This window comes from Hyalella azteca, unplaced genomic scaffold (assembly GCF_000764305.2).
Source record: "Hyalella azteca isolate HAZT.00-mixed unplaced genomic scaffold, Hazt_2.0.2 contig13709, whole genome shotgun sequence".
NCBI lineage: Eukaryota > Metazoa > Arthropoda > Malacostraca > Amphipoda > Hyalellidae > Hyalella > Hyalella azteca.
The window spans coordinates 129,196-147,595 of NW_025943621.1; the positions used below are offsets into that span (position 1 = coordinate 129,196).

The 18,400-nt window shown below is 39.3% G+C and overlaps 1 protein-coding gene across 1 annotated transcript; it reads right to left on the minus strand.

The window, feature by feature from the left end:
• Positions 1-1,897: 1,897 nt before the first annotated feature.
• LOC108664736 (carotenoid isomerooxygenase-like) lies at positions 1,898-15,480 on the minus strand. The gene is made up of 12 exons (XM_018151411.2): positions 15,386-15,480; positions 10,460-10,549; positions 9,914-10,025; positions 9,448-9,594; positions 8,333-8,477; positions 7,494-7,632; positions 6,848-7,044; positions 6,285-6,467; positions 5,645-5,737; positions 4,875-5,000; positions 4,623-4,721; positions 1,898-4,139 (listed from the first exon to the last, which is right to left on the minus strand). The coding sequence occupies exons 2-12, from the start codon at positions 10,533-10,535 to the stop codon at positions 3,966-3,968; spliced, it is 1,491 nt and encodes a 496-aa protein (XP_018006900.1). The 5' UTR covers positions 10,536-10,549; positions 15,386-15,480; the 3' UTR covers positions 1,898-3,965.
• Between the last annotated feature and the right edge of the window lie 2,920 nt (positions 15,481-18,400).

Consider the following 18,400-nt stretch of genomic DNA (forward strand, 5'->3'; position numbering starts at 1 on the left):
ACTCCAGCACATTAGTTATTAGAGTCAAGTAAAGTATTAGATATCTGTAAATTACTTATTAATAGGCAAGCAGAGCGAGGAAGTTACTCCTACGTATACAAGGAGTTCCCTTAGGAAAAAAAGTCTCCCCAACCTAATCCGGGGTATTCCCACTATAAAAACTTCTTCTCACCTTGTAATGTCATCATCAGGACTTTCTGAACAGCTCCTCGATCTAAGTTGAATTTCCCAGTCATATGATATATCGAACTGTGCTGAACTCACGTCAGTAGCAACCCGCAAGAAACTTAGTTTTTGCGACCAGAAAAATGGCGTCATCATGAGCAAAAATAGAGAAAAAACATGAAGCTGCCATGCTCGACTCCATGCATCTGCTACGTGGATTTGGGGAAAATGCTGAAAATTAAACCTGTGCAAACTTTGGTACGTAGTAACAGCTCTTGAAAGGAAAAATGAAATCGCTGCAATAAAGTCGACTCAATATTGATAGTTTCTTTCACTCGTCATTATTTGGTTGTCGCACTCGGAGGGGGGGGGGAAGATCCAAAAATTGCCAGCTTCGTGATCGTCGTTATTATAAACATTCTGAAAAGATGTCGGCTTCGGTCTTTTCATTATTTTGCTAAGCACATTTTGAACCCATTAACTGTAATAGATTTATGGGATTCATAAAACCTTTAACTCGAGGAAACCTCATTATTTAAAACATTAAAAATTGATTCGTTGATATAATACTCTTAAACACTTTTAATTCTCACAAGTAAATTAAGGAAAAAAATTATCAGTTTATTTAGCAGTGAGCTTCAAGTGACCGAGAAATTACTAATTCTTCTGACGGGTACACATGAAAGAACTCTTACTGACAAATTATGTTTATTGGGGCAAAAAGGGCGAGTAATTTTACAGAAAATATAAAAAGGTATTTCAACCTACTGTCAATGAACTATACCCGCTATATAGCGATCAAATAGTTGACGAGCCGTAATACAGTGATAATGAACAAAATCTCTGGCTTTATTTCTTTCAATAAATTTGACATTTTCCAAGAACTTGGCAACATCGCTTAGGAAATTTACATCTCATTCAAATTAATTGCTTGGTCATTAATATTGTCTGCAGACCAATCCTCACAACGGGTTGGTTTAGCATGAGGTCAAATGACTAGGATCCCTGGTGATCATTTGCCGAATTGCTGTCATATTTTATACTTTATATATTGAACTCACTACGATTGCTCATAAGATTTACTTGTTCACAGATACCCTAGTTTCCAATAGTATAAGTCCTTTATTTATATCTTATTCAGAACTCCATGACTATGTTGTTGGAAATTTTTTCTTCAATAAACTTCTTTGATCTAGAATAATCTTTCATCATGCGATGAAAACTTCCCTTTCACCTCATACCTCGCAAGCACACACAGTGGTGGTAATGACAGGAACTAACTCAACAATTACCTCAAATAAACTCTCATTATCACCTACTTTTATTACCATTACGGACACTTATAGGCCCCTTTCACACAGGGCGGCAATTATCGTCAGCGTAGAACGGTATTTACCGCCGAACCTCAGCGGATATACAAAATGTGTAATGCTATTCATACACGACGAGTTTTAACGCATCGTAGAATTTGGGGCCTGATGCCCGCGTGTGTACTGCTAACACTGCGGCGGTAGATTTGCCGCGACAGTTTATTTTACTATGGTATTTAATGTAATCTTTCGCACTAGGCGGTTTTTGACGCCACTAGCTAGTATGGTACAGACAGTGAACCGTATTTAATGTGCATAATAAACAGCACTGTAAGACTGATAGATTATAGACTAATATTGTTACATAAACATAAATATTGATAAATATATATTTCCATAAAGTGACAGAGATATATTTCATAAAAGATTTATAATATATTTCCACATAAAGATATATTGTTACATAAACAAAAACATTGCTACATAGAGATAAAATGATGGCGCATAAAACTGATTGCAGTAAGACTGATTCCAGCGTTATAAACCCCGTCGTGTGAATGATTACGCGGTAAATACCGCGTAAATTTTAATCTGGCGGTATTTGCCGCCGTGTGTGAAAGGGGCTTTAGTGTTAATATTGTGATAAATCTAACATATTCCATATCAATGAAGTAGTAACGTAAGGTGATACGGAACCGTTATGCGGAGTGCCTCAAAAACTCTTCCAGACACCAAAATTCAGGAGGAAACAATAACAGTGATTGTATATCTAGCGATTTTTTATTGCAATACTCTTAACCCAAAGTGTATAATGATCACTTAGTACATAAAGTAGTCTCTTAAGAGACAGTACAGTCTCTTAAGAGACTGTACTAGTCTAGTACAGTCTCTTAAGAGATGCATATTTTAGCCGCTTATCGGAAGTACGACGGTGCACGATAAGGAATTGAAAATACTAAGAAGCCCTTCAATAAATTCAAAATTGCGTACAATAACTTTGTATAGCGATTGAGAAAGCAAATTTTCAAAGCCTATCGAGGATCAACAGATGTTGATTAATAGTGTTTGATCTAAGTTGAAACAAACAAGACAGATTCTTTAACAAGACTTTTTTTAACTCCAGTTAGAAGATACTTTATGAGAAACAGAATGACACAGTGATTCCGTGTAGGTTGACGTATGGTGGTTCATATTGAGCCCTGGTCTGAATACATTTGAACAGGAATGAACATTGAAATCAAGGAATGAATGTACTTCTGATATGTGATATCTGGGCAACACTATCATAATTCGATCATGTATAACGAGATCAATTTCTCGCCAGTGATTGGCAGGATTAGATTGAAGAACAGAGTGATTAGCTGAATGAGTTATTAACTCTGAACGATTTTTGACAGTACAGCCTCTGACCACCATGATGCGTAGTCAGCGTAGAGAGGGCTCAGTCGACGGAATTATTTATGAAGGAAGATTATTTTACCCTATTAGCTTCTAGATTAGTTGATAGGAGTATTACACCCTTTAAGTCTTAATCTAATTAAGATGAGAAATGATTACCATCTAGCTCGTATGTAATTGAGAACTGCAGAATGTCTTGTTATCTCTTTTTCAATGAAGAGGGATTTATTTGATGTACGTTACAGTTTGATAAAGATCACCATTTGACTAACATCATAATTTATTTTTTCCTAGAATTATTGTACCGGAGTAACTAAGACATGTGGGACTACAGTGCTGTGACCGCGCGGCGGGCATAGTTGTAGTCACGGGACACAGCTCGTCTCTGTCGGAGATACGTGTCGGCCTGTTACTGGAAATACACATCTCTGCTTGTGTCTGTGTTTGTATCCTGGCTGAGCCATACACCCTTCTCGATCCTATTCGTTCCGTTATTGCTGCAAGGTTCGTCGTGCTGACGGTTTATAGCTGACAGCTTGATTAAAAGTTTCGTCACGATACGAATGCGTGAGCTTATATTAAATATTCAACACTTACATGAATTTCAGAGAGCTGCACATCGCTTAATCTAATTTTTAAACTATCATAAAAAATAAGCAGAAGTAGGATATATTTCACTTTCACTTGTGAATATTCTCAGCGTTTGGAACTCAAAATTTAAATTCTCCACTTTATCAGCCGAAAAGGTCCAGGAAACATTGTTCGTTCACATGCAGGCACTGCCACACGGGTACGTGGAACACTTGACAGAGATCACCGTAAAACTTGCGATGAATCTCCCTCAAAGCTGCCAAAGAATTCGACCCCGAGTATAATAACTAATCCCTGCTAATTCATTTCCACCGGATGAATTGTTTCAATTGCATTTTTTACGAGCTGTCTGTGCCGTTTCATGTAGGTTAGTTTGAATAATTTTCCATGCAAGTGTTTCTGACTTTCCATACGAGGTTACTGGTGTAGTTGTGAAGATGATAGTCCCTATCCTGTGTTGGTGTTGACGTTGTTGTCCAAATTTGAGTATTTTTGCTTTATCTACGCGGTTGCTGGGAAGAACTGTCCATGAGCTGGATTGGTGATGGTGTCCACAGCATTGAAGGTTATTCTAGCCACCTCCGTGAGGTCTGAGGCTGACAGTAGCAGCAAGCAGCCCAGGTCCTTCTTGGCAGAAAACAAACAGAACACGGCAAGCGTGCCGTCATCTTCAGCCTGGCAGGAAAAAGAAATAATAATAAATAATGTGGTCCACATACATGATTTAAAAACAATAAATAGAAACTGTATCTTCTACTGGAATACTTTAGTATTGCATCTAAAATTTCTTTCATTTCTTCACCTGAGCTTTTGATTCATATTTTTATTCAATTGAGGTAACTGCACACTCTGCTTCAAAATGTCACAGGGGAAGTAAAAGAGATTCCATGAAAAATGTCATATATGGGATGCGTTTACCGAAACCCTAATAATTTTGGTTAAGCTTTCCATTAACTATATTGTCGCATGTTTCCTTTAAACAGTCGTTTATTCATTGCAGTTGAATCCAAATTTGATATGGTACAATGAAAAAAAAAACATGAGTAGGCTAGAGATGAAGTACATTTCAGCCACTGTGATTTATTTCAAATTGAGACCACTCTAAACATAACTCGTTATCGTCAGTAAAAAACATTACACAGAACAGATAACCCAAACCTGCTCTGAAGGCCTTGGTACGTAGATCACTTCGCCAGGGTAGATGCCGTCCTGCACGAAGCGTTTCTCTTCCCCGGTCATGCAATCTACCTTACTGACCTGCGGATCAAAACACAATGTTTATTTGAATGAGTAAAAATGGGTATTTTTACAGATATATAACTTAACCTGCATACAAGAACACGCATTACCATTTACCGTATGGTTTAGTTGACCTTAAAAATCACAAAAGATTCACAACAAAGGTCTAACCCTGGCGCAGTCGTCGTCCGTGATACCAACTCCGTACACGTAGCGGTGTTGGCGCCTCAGGTAGTTCGGGTTTATCCGCGGATTCTCCATAGGAACCTCTGCCAGCACCTGCGGGGTCACCGCTATCTGCGTGGCAAAAAAAAATCCATTACCAAATTGTTTAAATTGATCTTAATAATGTATGCTGGTTTAATCTTAAAACACTTAAAAATTCTTTTTCAAATAGAGATTTTGCTCCTTGGTTCTGTGAGCAAATTGAGCTTTGTAACTAAATTGATAATTCTGGCATCTAAGATGAAAGGCTGAAATATAAAAACTCCTAAACTGTTTACTCGGACTGTTTTTCTAACGGTTTAAGAATGGATACTGATTAAAACATGGCCGTTTACAACACAAAACAGAGCCTCAGTATAGCGGCTACAGGAATCGGAAGCGTGTGCCTCACTGAACATTGTAACGGGTTTCCTATTAGAATTTAGAACAAGTTTTCTATTCTCGACACTTCAACTTCCACCGCTACCTAACTGCCACAAGAGCTAGCAGAGCTCTGGGTTTATGGGCGACGTGTCATTCAATGTCATGAGAACACACGGGCAACAGCAGCAATTGTACCGTCGGAAGTAACTGCCTAAACGTTACTTAGGTTCAACAGACATTGGAATGAAAGGCAAACGGTTCTCTCCCAACATTGTTCTTAAATCACTCAGAACAGTTATTGTACAAAAACCCTATATTTGATTTGTAAGTCATATTAAACTGATCAAATCTACCTCCGATTTGGAGTCGTCTGCTGAGAGCGGCAAAATGATCCGCATTAGGGAGCTCTTGAAATGCTCGCGGATCTTCTCGACCTCCTTGGGCGCCTGTGAACAGAAAAGCTCAACTTGGTAGGCAATAAGAAAGCTTGTAAACAGAAAAGTCTACAGTGCTTCGCTGGTATATTCCTACCATGGGCGGTTTGACTTCAGTGAACGTTTGGCAATGTCTCGGTTATTCGAATACCTTCCATGTTCAATGAACACAACAATTGGTGACACTATGTAGAAAATAGGTTAAAATATGCCAATAAACGAAATGCAATAAATCTATTTGGAAAATTATGCAAGTCCGCTAAAAGTTGACGATAATTTAAAGTATTTCTACTTAAATGCTGATCACTAACATAATATTTGAAGAATCATCAAAAAATGTATGAATTAAAAAAAATTGTAAATAATTTTACATCATCAATTCTCATTCAGGCCAGAATGCCTCGTAATAATATCACTACTTCACTCACTTTTCCTTTTGCTACCACTCCCGCTCGGTCATCAAAGAGCTTCCATTAATTTTTAATTGACTTTTATCAAATTAATACCACTTATTTACCGCCCCACTACAAGAACACGGAGAACCGACATTCATACAAACCCTCATGACATCCAAGTAGAAGTCGTGCAAAACATCAGGTCCTTTGTAGCTCATGAAATCGACCACAAGGTCACCGTTGGTGTCCTCGTAACAGTTGCAGAAGTGCAGAATGAACTGCGGCTCGAAACTAAACTTCTTCTTATACGTCTTCCATGTTTTGGTATCCAGCAGCGTCACGATCACCTTAGATTTTTGAAGTTGAATAAGAAGGCGGAGCGTAAATTCACTTTACTTTATCGTCGTGATGGCATTTTAAAGAAGGTACAGGATGTATGCAATCTTTCTTCTTTTTGATGCTACGATAATGTTTACGTAGAAAAGTTGTAAACGTTGACAATAAATTATGAGATTGCATATTAAAAGGCAACAAAAATGCTTCAGATGCATAATAAATTTTTAAAATATCCCAAATTGATTCCTCTGAGAACCACGCATGTTTCTTTCAATGAAGCTTATAGCCGATATCTTCTCTAACGTACAATGATGTTGAAGCAAAAAGGTACCCAACCTTGACCATGAATAATGAAAATGAATCATCAAGATCTCAAACTCGATTCACTTACCGATTCCTCCGGCAACCACTTGACGCTGTCCACGAAGCAGGTGGAGTTGATGATGTCTTTGACCGCATCCACGAGCCCCACAGACATGGGCTGCTCGAATAGAACAAGGAAACGCTCGCTCACGCCGAAGCTGTGCATGAAGCAGGGATGAAGGCGCCAACGAGGGGATATTCTCGCCACCACGCGAGGGGAGCCATCTGTGTGTTGATCACATAAAGGTTTTCAGACATTTGAAATAATTTTAATGATGTTCTAGAACGTATGTCATTTCGAAGGCTCCTTGGTTTTTATGCATCCTATGGTATGGCTTTATACACTCCTCTGAAAAGCAAATGGCAACACACTTCAAAAACATGGTGAAAGAGAAACCCGCTACATCAGGTTACCTGCCACGCTGGGTGACCCAATTAGTTGCTTATCACATACAACCTCCCGAGCAACGCTGAGGAATGTGATAAACTTTTCATCAAAAATCTATTTCTGTGCCGATCAGCTGGTCGCCATTTCTTTTGAACTTAGTTAATTAAATGGTACCCAATACGATGCATTCTCTTGCATTAAATTATAATTTAATTGATGGCATCTAATTTTTGAAAATGATTTTACGTTATTTAAGATGATGATCAAATATTCCTGTTGTCATCACCTCCGTCGGGGTACTCGATGACACAATACTTGGCCCCCGTCACGCCGATGCTCTGCCCAACGCAGGCGAGGGCACCAGTGCCCAGGCGCTCGAGGTGAGGGCACGTCACCACGATACCCTCATCTTTGTACAGGTTCACCTGATGCAGCATAAATGTGCGTCAAGTTATATCTGAACATGAATATTATTCATTAAACCGTTAATTACAGAAACTTGTCATGGAAATATACTCATGATCATCAGTAATGCATCTAAATACAAGAAGGTTTTGTGGATTGCATTTATGTATCCGAATGAATAACTGCATAATTTTTTATTGGGTTAATATGCTTCGTTATTGACATACTTCGGTAAATAACAGAACAATTCTGTTGCGAGCTTTGAGATGCACTAAATAAGCGCTAGGCCTGCCATTGGAATAATGTTTGAAAACCATAAAATTGTGACCGAGCAAACGATTGCAGGATGTAGACATTTTAATTATTATTCGTTGGAACAGATAAGTCGATTTGGGGTATTTTTTCCCCGTAAGATAATACCTACTAAATCATTATTACAAGGGTAGAGCGTCCTAAAGGGTCCTTTAAAAGGGAAGAGCGTCCTAACGATTAAACCCACAATATAAACTATACTATCCATGCCAAGGGAAGAATTCCCATTCATGATCTAGGATGAGAACGAGTAAGTTATCAATCATCATTCTATCGTGATTACAACTTTCGTTCTATTTCATTCTGGAGTATAAAAATCTGTATTTATTCTTGGGTTGTAATGAAAACGCTCTCACGTGTAGATAAGAACAAGTGCTAGTAAATGTTGTGGATTTTGCTGAGATTTACCCTGCTCTTTGTCTCGAGAGTTTTCTCGTCAAGTTCATGGTAGTACGGCGTCACTCCAATGGCGTACAATCTGTTGTTGAATCGACCGACGTTGATAGCTGTGTTATCTGACATCATACTCTCAACATCCGCCATCTTTTTCAGTCTGAAACATAAATAGATGGAAAAAAACTAAAAACATACTCTCATTAATTCCCACGAATATAATTTTTATTTTGGTATAATATTAGGAGACAGAACATTGGCATTTATTGCTTCGTTGCAGAAATTAAGAAGATGATAGATTGGCGATGAGGTAATGTTCCAGGATTCATCGACGTCGAGTGTTCGGTATAAATGTTAAACGATAATTCTGAGACAAATTACTTGCAGCCCACAGAGATCTTGTGACGATGCTTCTATAGCCGTCTTATCATCTAATAATAAAATATACGAAAAAATAAATTGAAGATCATTCGAATACTTGAGATACCATGAAAGATTAGAACTTTATTTCTGAAGTGAACATGCCATTTTAGCAAGTGAAGTGAACATGCCATTTGTTGTTCCATTTTTTCAATGGAACAACATTTAAGAAAAACATAGATAAGTGATCTTGCAATAGTGCATTGTAAAAATATTGATTTCGACGAGAAGAACTAACTTTGTATAGAGCCAATAGTTCATTTGAAATCATTGAGTTCCAGAATAATATTGAAATCTGTGTGGGAAAATTTTTGAAAAATTGTTGTTAAGCGTACAAGTTTTTGAAAAATATATCTCACTTGCCAACGATACTCCACCTACCGCGACCTGCACTCGGTTGCCGAACTCAAAGATCTCTCATTCTTTCAATGAACACAAAGGTGTCTCATTCTCTCACTCTCTCAAGGGACTCAAAGATCTCACTCTTACAAACAACTCAAAGACCTCTCACTCTATCGAAGAACTCAAAGATCTCTCACTCTCTCAAAAAAACTCAGAGATCTTTCACCCTCTCAAAGAACTCAAAGATCTCTCACTCTCTCAAAGAACTCAGAGATCTCTCACTCTCTCAAAGAACTCAGAGATCTCTCACTCTCTCAAAGAACTCAATGATCTCTCACATTCTCTCAAAGAACTCAATGATCTCTCACTTGCCAAAGATGCCACCTCCTCCCGCAGCCTGCACTCGAGTGCCGAACTCCGGCACGACGATGGCACCAGCCTCGCGGTTGCGCGCTAGCGTCGTCGATTGCAGGAAACGCGACATGTAGCGGCAGCCCGAGGGCGACACGGTTACTCTGCACGCAAATTCCTCTAGAGAATGTTATGATATCAAAAATTACACAGAGGTTTTTAATTCATGAAATGGGATTGCGGTTTGGTTATTCTATGAAAACTAGATTAGATTTGATTATAAAAGCACAGGACAAGAAGTTAGCTCATAGGGTCAGGAAGTGTGAAAAACTGACAATTTGCGTGAATGAAATTACTACGCTAACTTCATACTGATTTGGAAATAGCATAATAACTGAGACAACAGGAGGTGAAGCTTAATCGGTGAGCCAGCATTAATTAAGCCATGGACACCAAAGTTGTAGTAAAACTTATTCTACTTACTTTTGCAATATGGACGCCGGATCAAAACAGTGACGATAGTTCGAGTCTCCAATTTTTGATAAGCCATTTCCATTAAAGATGAATTCGCCATACATGTAGTCCGGGATTGAGCCTGCGAGGGGAAACATGAGAATAGCCTGGATTTATAAAGGAGGGAGAATTTTGCACTAAATTCTCTTAACGGGCCGATTTCTAAATCATTTTCGGTTGGAAATTTTGCCCGCGAAAAATTCAATTCGAAAAATGCATCATATTGAGTTTGATTATTGCGGCATTTGATGAGAAGCTTTGCGAAGACAGATCTTTTGCGGCTACGGAAGGATTTTTTTAGGAAACATTCATGGCATCTTATATTTACGATGCATTTTGTGGGTCATGATGATGCTAATAAATATCACTAACCAAAATTCTTGCTCGCGTGAATTTTTACCCTAAAACAATAAGTTTAACTCGTAAACAAAATGGTATTACTGCTACATGAAGAATATTAGTGCAAGCCCCTGAGTCACGCCGGACATGTCGGTAACACGAGACGGCATCACTCACCGGACACTGTGGCGGGTACGGCTTCTGTTGTGTCCACTTCACAGTGACGACCGTACGTGCCGAAGTCAAACTTCATGTTGCCTCCTTTGTCTGAAAATAACAAATTTGTTCGATTTAATGACACAAGTTCAAGTTTCTAACCCGAATTTGATACTTCAAAGTGCAGCACATACTTAAAGTTCCAGATAATGGTACAAATTTAAAAGTCACGGATACAGGCTTCAAATTCACCTTGATGGAAGAAATGTAGACTTCTCGAGTACTGACTGAAACAGAGGAAACTGCACGGGTACGACACAGGGTGGTAATAATGTATGGATAAAACATTTCAATTGAAAACGCTTGATGTGGCAAGGGTCGATGCTATGATTACATAAATAAATTTCAAAATAGTTTACACAAAATGAATAAAATTGGTACATCATAAAACAATAGAGTAGTTCAGAACTGGTCACCACATATTTTGCTTTCCTAAGAACGAATTTCCAAACAAAATTAGTCCTTACAGAATTTTCTTTATACATGAACCGCCAAATAATTGTTTACAAAATACATTTTAAATTTCAAGTGAAATTAAACCAGTAATTCATCTTAAGGAATATTGTCCGAGATATGCCGAATAGTAAACTTGTAATATGTATAATATTTTACAGTCAAGCCAGGCAGCAAATTATACTGTATGCAATATTTAGGATAATCAGCCATTTAATAAATTCAAAAGGAATATTTGTCGAGTATTTTTGTTCCATTAACCACTGATAACCGAATCGTTGCATGCGGTCGGTGCGATTTCGGCGGGTGTGTACTGTTGTAAGCAGCGAATTCAATCGTTGTAACAGTGTTGGCAACATGACTGAATCAGTCATTCTTGCCAGTATACTGAGGAGCTATATAATCGTTCTATCGGTAGCAGACAGTCTAGCTAAGCCAAGGGTCAGTAACAGATAGACGGAAAATCAGCAGAAAAACCTCGACTGGACTACCAGTGCTTAAGGACTTGCAGCTAGCTTACACAACGGCGGATGGGAGTGTCTTCATACTTTTTCGTGGCAGCCAGGTTATGTAACCTTTTCACAAAACTGGCAAACTTATAGATGAACTTATAATTTGTTGCTATATGAGTAAATTCTTTGAAATAACATAAATTTGAGGTGTATAGGCGCCATTCGAGCGATGGTCAAACAAAATTAATTGGATCAAAACTCGAGTGACAGAACCGATTAACTCATTACGAGCAGATCAAGATCACCGCACTCAAAAATTGTTACTGGAAGAAGGGACGGTTCTAAAAACAACATTGAAATTATTTACAACTAAATTCCAAACATGATAAATGTGTAAACGATACATGTTCTATGTGAATTCCGCTTGCATTAACTAACTATAAATCAGTATTTCTGCTCATATATTCAATATAAACTTGTTACCCAGGTTATCTCAGATTAATTTCCTTTGCATTAGGTACAAGTTGTCTTTGGAGGCTCTGAATGCTAACTCAGTGAAATGTTTCTTATTAGACAATATTTTATTCGTAGGAGTAGGATTGAATTAACGTTTGTGTAGGCTCCGCTGACAAACATACGAGTACAATTTTCCAAATAGGGCACATTTAACTCCTCAAATTGTTACAGAACACCACCGATTATGCACGATCTTGGCCATTTAGGGTCGTCATCTGCAATAGTGCAGCTATTGAGATGTTGCATAGTGAGTGCACTACGGCATTGTAGCATTGAATGGCTTGGAGTGGTGCGAAATGATATGATGAAGACTGTCAATTGTGGAGACAAAATCGCCTTGTTGCGTTAACTGTACCAAACTTTCACAAACTCCTGCCTGGGATTCTCTTTACACGCTATGCGAGCTTCGGTGTACAATGTACACATTTATGATGATATGAGTGAAGTTCGTCATTTGTTCTAGGTTTGATTTAAGACCGGAACAAGCTTTTTATTAACAATTTTCTTATTGCTTTAGCGCATTTTCTCATTTATTGAAAAAAGGCGCTATTGTGCTCGCCATGTCTGCCCGTCTGTCTGTCCGTCCGTGACTTCACGTTTTCGTCGACGAGAAAATGCGCTCTTTGTCACTCACTGCAATGAGTATTTGTAGCAACCATCCATACTTCTTAATTTCATCCACTAAAGAAATAGGTTCAATTTTTGTCAACCTGGTCAGCTAAGTTTTAGGAACGTTCAGTTCATCACCAGCCCTGTACATGTAAACAAAAAACTTGCCTCACTCCGTACTCCAGCCTCTCCCCAGTCTCTGAGTTTCAGTATACTTTTTTTCCAGCATTGTCAACTCGGTCTTTACATACTGAGTTATATTTATTCTCATAAAGCCGAACAAAATTTCTTGCTGGTGTTGGGAGATCGAAAAGCCACGTTTCAAAACGACATCGGAAAGGAATACAATGTTTCGAATATTCAATATTAACTCTCAAGTAGGTGAAGAGTTTTACAACACTTGAAATTTGGAAATTACATAAGCACATACAAAAGGTATCGTACATACGGTTCGAAATCAAAACTTAAAATTATTCCGAGAACATCTTCAACGTCCTAACAAATCCGGTGATATGCAAATTGACAGCAGGGGACTCATCCTTGATGATGAGAGCTTCTGCCATCGCAAGTCTCGTAGCGTCTGTGCAGCGAATCCCCTGATGCTGGTTCAGGCCTCCAAAATCGCGCTGGTGATGGTTTCGTTATGAGCCTCCCACATATGAATATTAGTTTGATAGTAATAATTTAATAAAAAGCATAGTCTGGTCTTCAATCAAACCTGCATTCATGATGATGTATACATTCAGCCATCACAACTGAAGAGGCCACTAAGATAGGATGCAAAATTGTTCTTCCCTCTATTTCGTCGCTCGCAAGTGCCCATTCGTTCTGGTCTAATGATGAAAACGATTCAACCCGTGCCCATTATTATACCAGGTAGTTATCAAATAACATTTTCATTAATATTAATCTTAGTATGTAACAAACCAGATTATTTAATTGTTGCAGATAACGACGATTCAGAACAGAAAAAGATTCAGAACGATTTGAATGAAAAAAAGTGAAGTAACTCTGTATTAAACACAAATTTATTATTTGCGAAAGGTTTTCGGACGTTCAGCAGCAATCGAATTAAGTCTCACAGTATGTTTTGAACAACCGAAAAGCGAAGAGTGCATGTCACAGAGTGCACGGACGATCAGATTCTCATGGCAAATAGTGCATGGTTGCCGCCCTACGGCCCTCTGGCCATGCAGAGGGCCAACCGGCCAAGTATAGCTCAATGTACACGTGATTATATGGCATTATGACATATAATGATATACACCCCGCGTTCACAATACAAATAATGGCAATTTTTTCCTAATTAGTCCTTGAGAGAAATAACAGAGTAGTAGCACGGAACATATGAGCATCACAAACTGGGACTCAGGTTCATAATCACATAAAGAAAATTAGCTAAGTATGCACAAATGAGAAAAACTGAAAAAATTGTCCAATCGTAAGATGAATCAAACCAAGTAAAGCCGTTTACACCAGCCAATAAGAATGCATAACACGCGGTAAATTTCTCACTCAGGCAAACGCACGTGTTTGTAAAACGGGCTGATGAGACAAGGCAGTTCAGTCTTATCAGGCATCTCACCACCCCTGCTCAACACCCAGTCATAGAGCCTGGGAGTCGGAATTTCGTTCTCACTGGGTCAGTGACATAGGAGAGCAGACTGGCAAACACACGTGTTCAAGAAAATCGGATGCTTCATTGTCGTGGTGCACACGTATAGCCGTTTGTTTAATACGGAACCTGAATATAATTCTAGTGAGAAATAATTTAAATAAACTAAGAAAAATACAGATTCAAATATCGAATAAAATTAAATGCAAACAAAAAAAATAAATCAGTAAACAAAGAAAAATAAGTCATGTTCCTTCAGAACATTATGAATAATCTTCTGGCACGACGATATTAATTCCCAATTCGATAGTAGAGGGTCGACACTCGACAGGTATAACCAAACACACATTAAATGGGATTATTTCACCCGGCTGAACACCCGGCCTTTCACTGTGTCACCTGATATATTCAGGCCAAGAGATATAGACGTGTACACACATCTGCCGTATAATCTATCTCTCTATTTCTAAATTTGATAGTCCTGCGCGAGATATCGCCATTGAACATATTTATTTTACCTACTAAATGAACATTTACTTAAGTACTAATAAATGTAATTGTCTCTTCCAAAGTTATTTTTAAGTTAAAACTGTTACTATGAAGTTTATGGGTGCAAATGAAGGTGCTGTAAGAAGGAGAGGTAGAAATGAAAACATCATTTGAGGGATATGGTGGTACTAAAGCCGCTAATATTTCTCGGCACGCGCTTTGTAAAAAACGAAAATTTTTTGCATTTTTACACTCTCCATCTGCGACATTGAATTTTTCGCTATTAATAAGTAGCCAGACATAGGACATAAATTTGGTAATACATAAATTTTCTGCATCAGTCTAAATTTCTAAATTCTAATCGTGTCTAAAACGCGGTTTCTTTTATCACAACAGTGGCTCGTCTGATGTTGCATCCGTTTCACAACGATCCAAAGCTCGCCCCACAGTCAGCAGTCAGCCCCTTTTCTACAGTGAAAGTGAGTGAATGATCTTCCGAACGAGCTTCCTAAACTAAAATTGTCATTGCGCATGTATTGATGAATCGTTTAAATTACAGCTGCACTAAAATTTATTGCGCGATCATGACGACATAATTAAAAATTTCAGGATATATTTTCATCGAGGTGATGATTAGTACAGTAAGATCTCAGCTAACTATAATAAATTGCTACTTATGAATGATAGGACTAATAGTATGATATGATAAGACTTCTGACCGTTCAACGTTTGACGCGTAAAACTACTACTTACATTTGATCTCCTTCAAACAGTAGTATTTAATAGACAGAAATTATCCACTTATCAGACTCTCATTGATGCCGACACAACCTCCCTCTACCACTGCTCGCGTCTACTGCCAAGGCTGGAGCACTGGGGCCTGGGCTCAGTGGGCTGCTTGGGAGCTTGACGCCTGGCGGCAGCGTGTCACTGCGTGTGGCAGCGGATGGTTGGAATCGAGTTGGAGGCGGACTGCTGGGCAAGCATGTGTTGCTAGACTGGGCCTCATATGATGGAAACTGCGGTTAATGGCGCTTAGATGAAGTGAGACTCAAGAGTGCAATCGCTTACCTTAGACGAAATCCAATTATACATTTAAGCAGGTTAAAAAAGCGTTATTGATACTAATTGTTATTAAATATATCTTCGGTACTTCTATTAGAGACGAAATATAACAATTTAGCTGTGGTTTAGAGTCGCGGTTTAGCTGTGTCCCAAGACAGACGTACGTGTGTGTTGCGCGGGCTCAAAACTGGCCTTGCACTATGCCGGTTTACCACTATTTCTGCATTTTGTACTGAAGCCTTTCAGTAAAAAGACTTTAGTGAAGTCAGGGAAAGCGAATGCGAATAAAGAAAGGAAGTGAATAAAAAGTATTTCCCTATTTATTCTTGTGAAGAAACGAGGGTAAGCTTGTGAGGGCACAGTGCTGTACGCTTGGCTTTCGGTTGGGCCTAAATTTCTTGAGCAGACGCTGTCACCTCTGTTCTGCCCCACCGTCTACCTTCACCATATCCCTCCCCCTCTCACCGGCCCGTCGCGTCGTTCCCTCGACTCCCCCAGCCCACCCCTGTCTTTCTCTCGCCAGCTACAGCTGTTACATCAGCTGAGGCTCAGCTGTTCCGCCCGTCGAAATTTTCGAGGGAACTTTAATATACTCAACTCAACTCAGTTTTGAAATTTTCTCCGTGCTTTTCTCCGTTCAAAAGGTCTAGTTCATGCATTTCACAATGGCTGGACAGAAAATAAAAAAGATGGCGGAAAAGCCCTCTACGGCCTCTAGAAAAAAAAAGAAACCAAATCAGCCCAGCTAGAGACGAAAGTTTGCAAGTAGTGTAAAGTGATCTCTCTGAGCGAAGTCCAGACGGTCACCTGTGAACGATGTGAAGATCTCATTTGTATCAGCTGTTCGAAGTTGAGCTCTAAGGAGTACTCATTTCTCCAGAAATCTAAATTACTGCATTGGTTTTGCCGTGATTGCGAAAAACCAACTCATGGTGCTCGAAAAAGCGAGGAGTCGGTGGAAGAGCACGGCAATGAGTCGAAATCGTTGAATGACGTAGGAAATTACTTGAGTGAGATGGTGCGCTCGCTGCGTGACAAATTGAGCTCGTTATGCAATGTGCTGACTGAAGTGAAGGCTCAGCTGAAAAATACGGAAGAAATAAAAATAAAGCACATGAGAGCTGATTTATCTGAAGTCGCTAGCGAAAGCTAGCGTGAATTCCTTGATAGAGAACGTAGGAAGTCCAACCTGATTTGGTTTGGGATTCCTGAAAGTACCGCATCTGATGCGAAGGACCGAGTGATGGATGACAAGCATATGTTGTAGATTGTTGCAGCAAGGTACTCAACACATCGATTGATGTTACATCGTGCAAGAGGCTACGCTCGAAAGAGGCTGCTGCCAACACCTGCAGGCCTCTTTTGGTGACTGTAAAGGATCCTGCTCAGGTCTGGAGAGTGCTGAAAACAGCGAGAAAGCTTAGAGAATCCGCTGATTACAAATAAGTTTTTGTATAGAAAGATTCCACCCCTTTAGAGAGGGTGGTTTTTCGCAAGAAGTGGCAGGAGAGATTCAGGCGGAAAGGCACGGAAAATCAGGTCAATCACTTCCAAGCTATCAAGACAACACCGGCCGCTCACGGTCAGTCAGAGGAGATGGAGGACAAGTAATTAGTAGGAATGATGTCCGTAGATCAAGACCTGTAAATAATGTAGGAAGTAACCGCATACATCAAAGTGAAAATGTACAAGAAGTTTTAAAATCTTTTACACGAACTCGGATTCCGTTTTGAACAAAAAAAGGGAACTGTTAACTGTGATCGCAAACGATTGTATAGACATTATTTGAATTTCAGAAACACTCCCTAAAAATCACGGGGGGAAAATTGTACCTGCTGATTCAGCTGCCAGGTTTTGATTGTTTTCATAACTTCAATGAAGAGTATAGTGCAGTATAGAGGTGTAGCTCTGTGTGTTAGAACCTCTTATGGGGCCCAGCAAGTTAATTTATCTGCAAAGCATCAATCAGCTAGAGAATCAGTGTGGTGCGAACTCGCTCTAAAAGGCAAAGATAGCCTCCTCATAGGGGTCATTTATAGATCACCTAACCGCACCTCTGATAACAATAAAGTACTAAACAGCCTTTTACCGAGCATGACTTTCAGCAGGTCGCATACGTTGATCGTTGGTGACTTTAACCATCCAGAAATAGACTGGGCAGATGAATCTTCTCCAAGAGATGGGAATAACCCAGCATCCCTGTTCTTGGAGTCTGTGCGAGACACATTTTTAATCCAGAACATCACCAAGCCAACCAATTTTAGGGGTAAACAGACCACAATTATTCTAGATCTAGTGTTTACTAGTGAAGAATCAATGATAGATGAGCTTCGCCACGAGGCTCCGTTGGGCAAAAGCCACCACCAATCATTGTTTTTCAGTATTAAGTGCTGTGCAGAAAAGATGCTTCGGAAGCGTGAACGTTTGAACTTTGCGAAAGGCGACCATGATAGACTCCGTGAAGCGGTGAATGAGGCGAATATTTCGGACTGTAAGGACATGAATGTGGCTGATTCATGGTCGTTTCTCAAAGACACGGTTGTGTCAGCAGTTGATACCTGTGTACCTAGGATTACGCTTGGAGGAGTCAAAAAGCCCCAGTGGATGAACAGTACAGTTAAAGCTCAGCTAAAGACCAAGAGAGAAGCCTACAAGCGTTATTTACGAACTCGCAGCGATTCTGATTTTAGCCTGTATACAAGA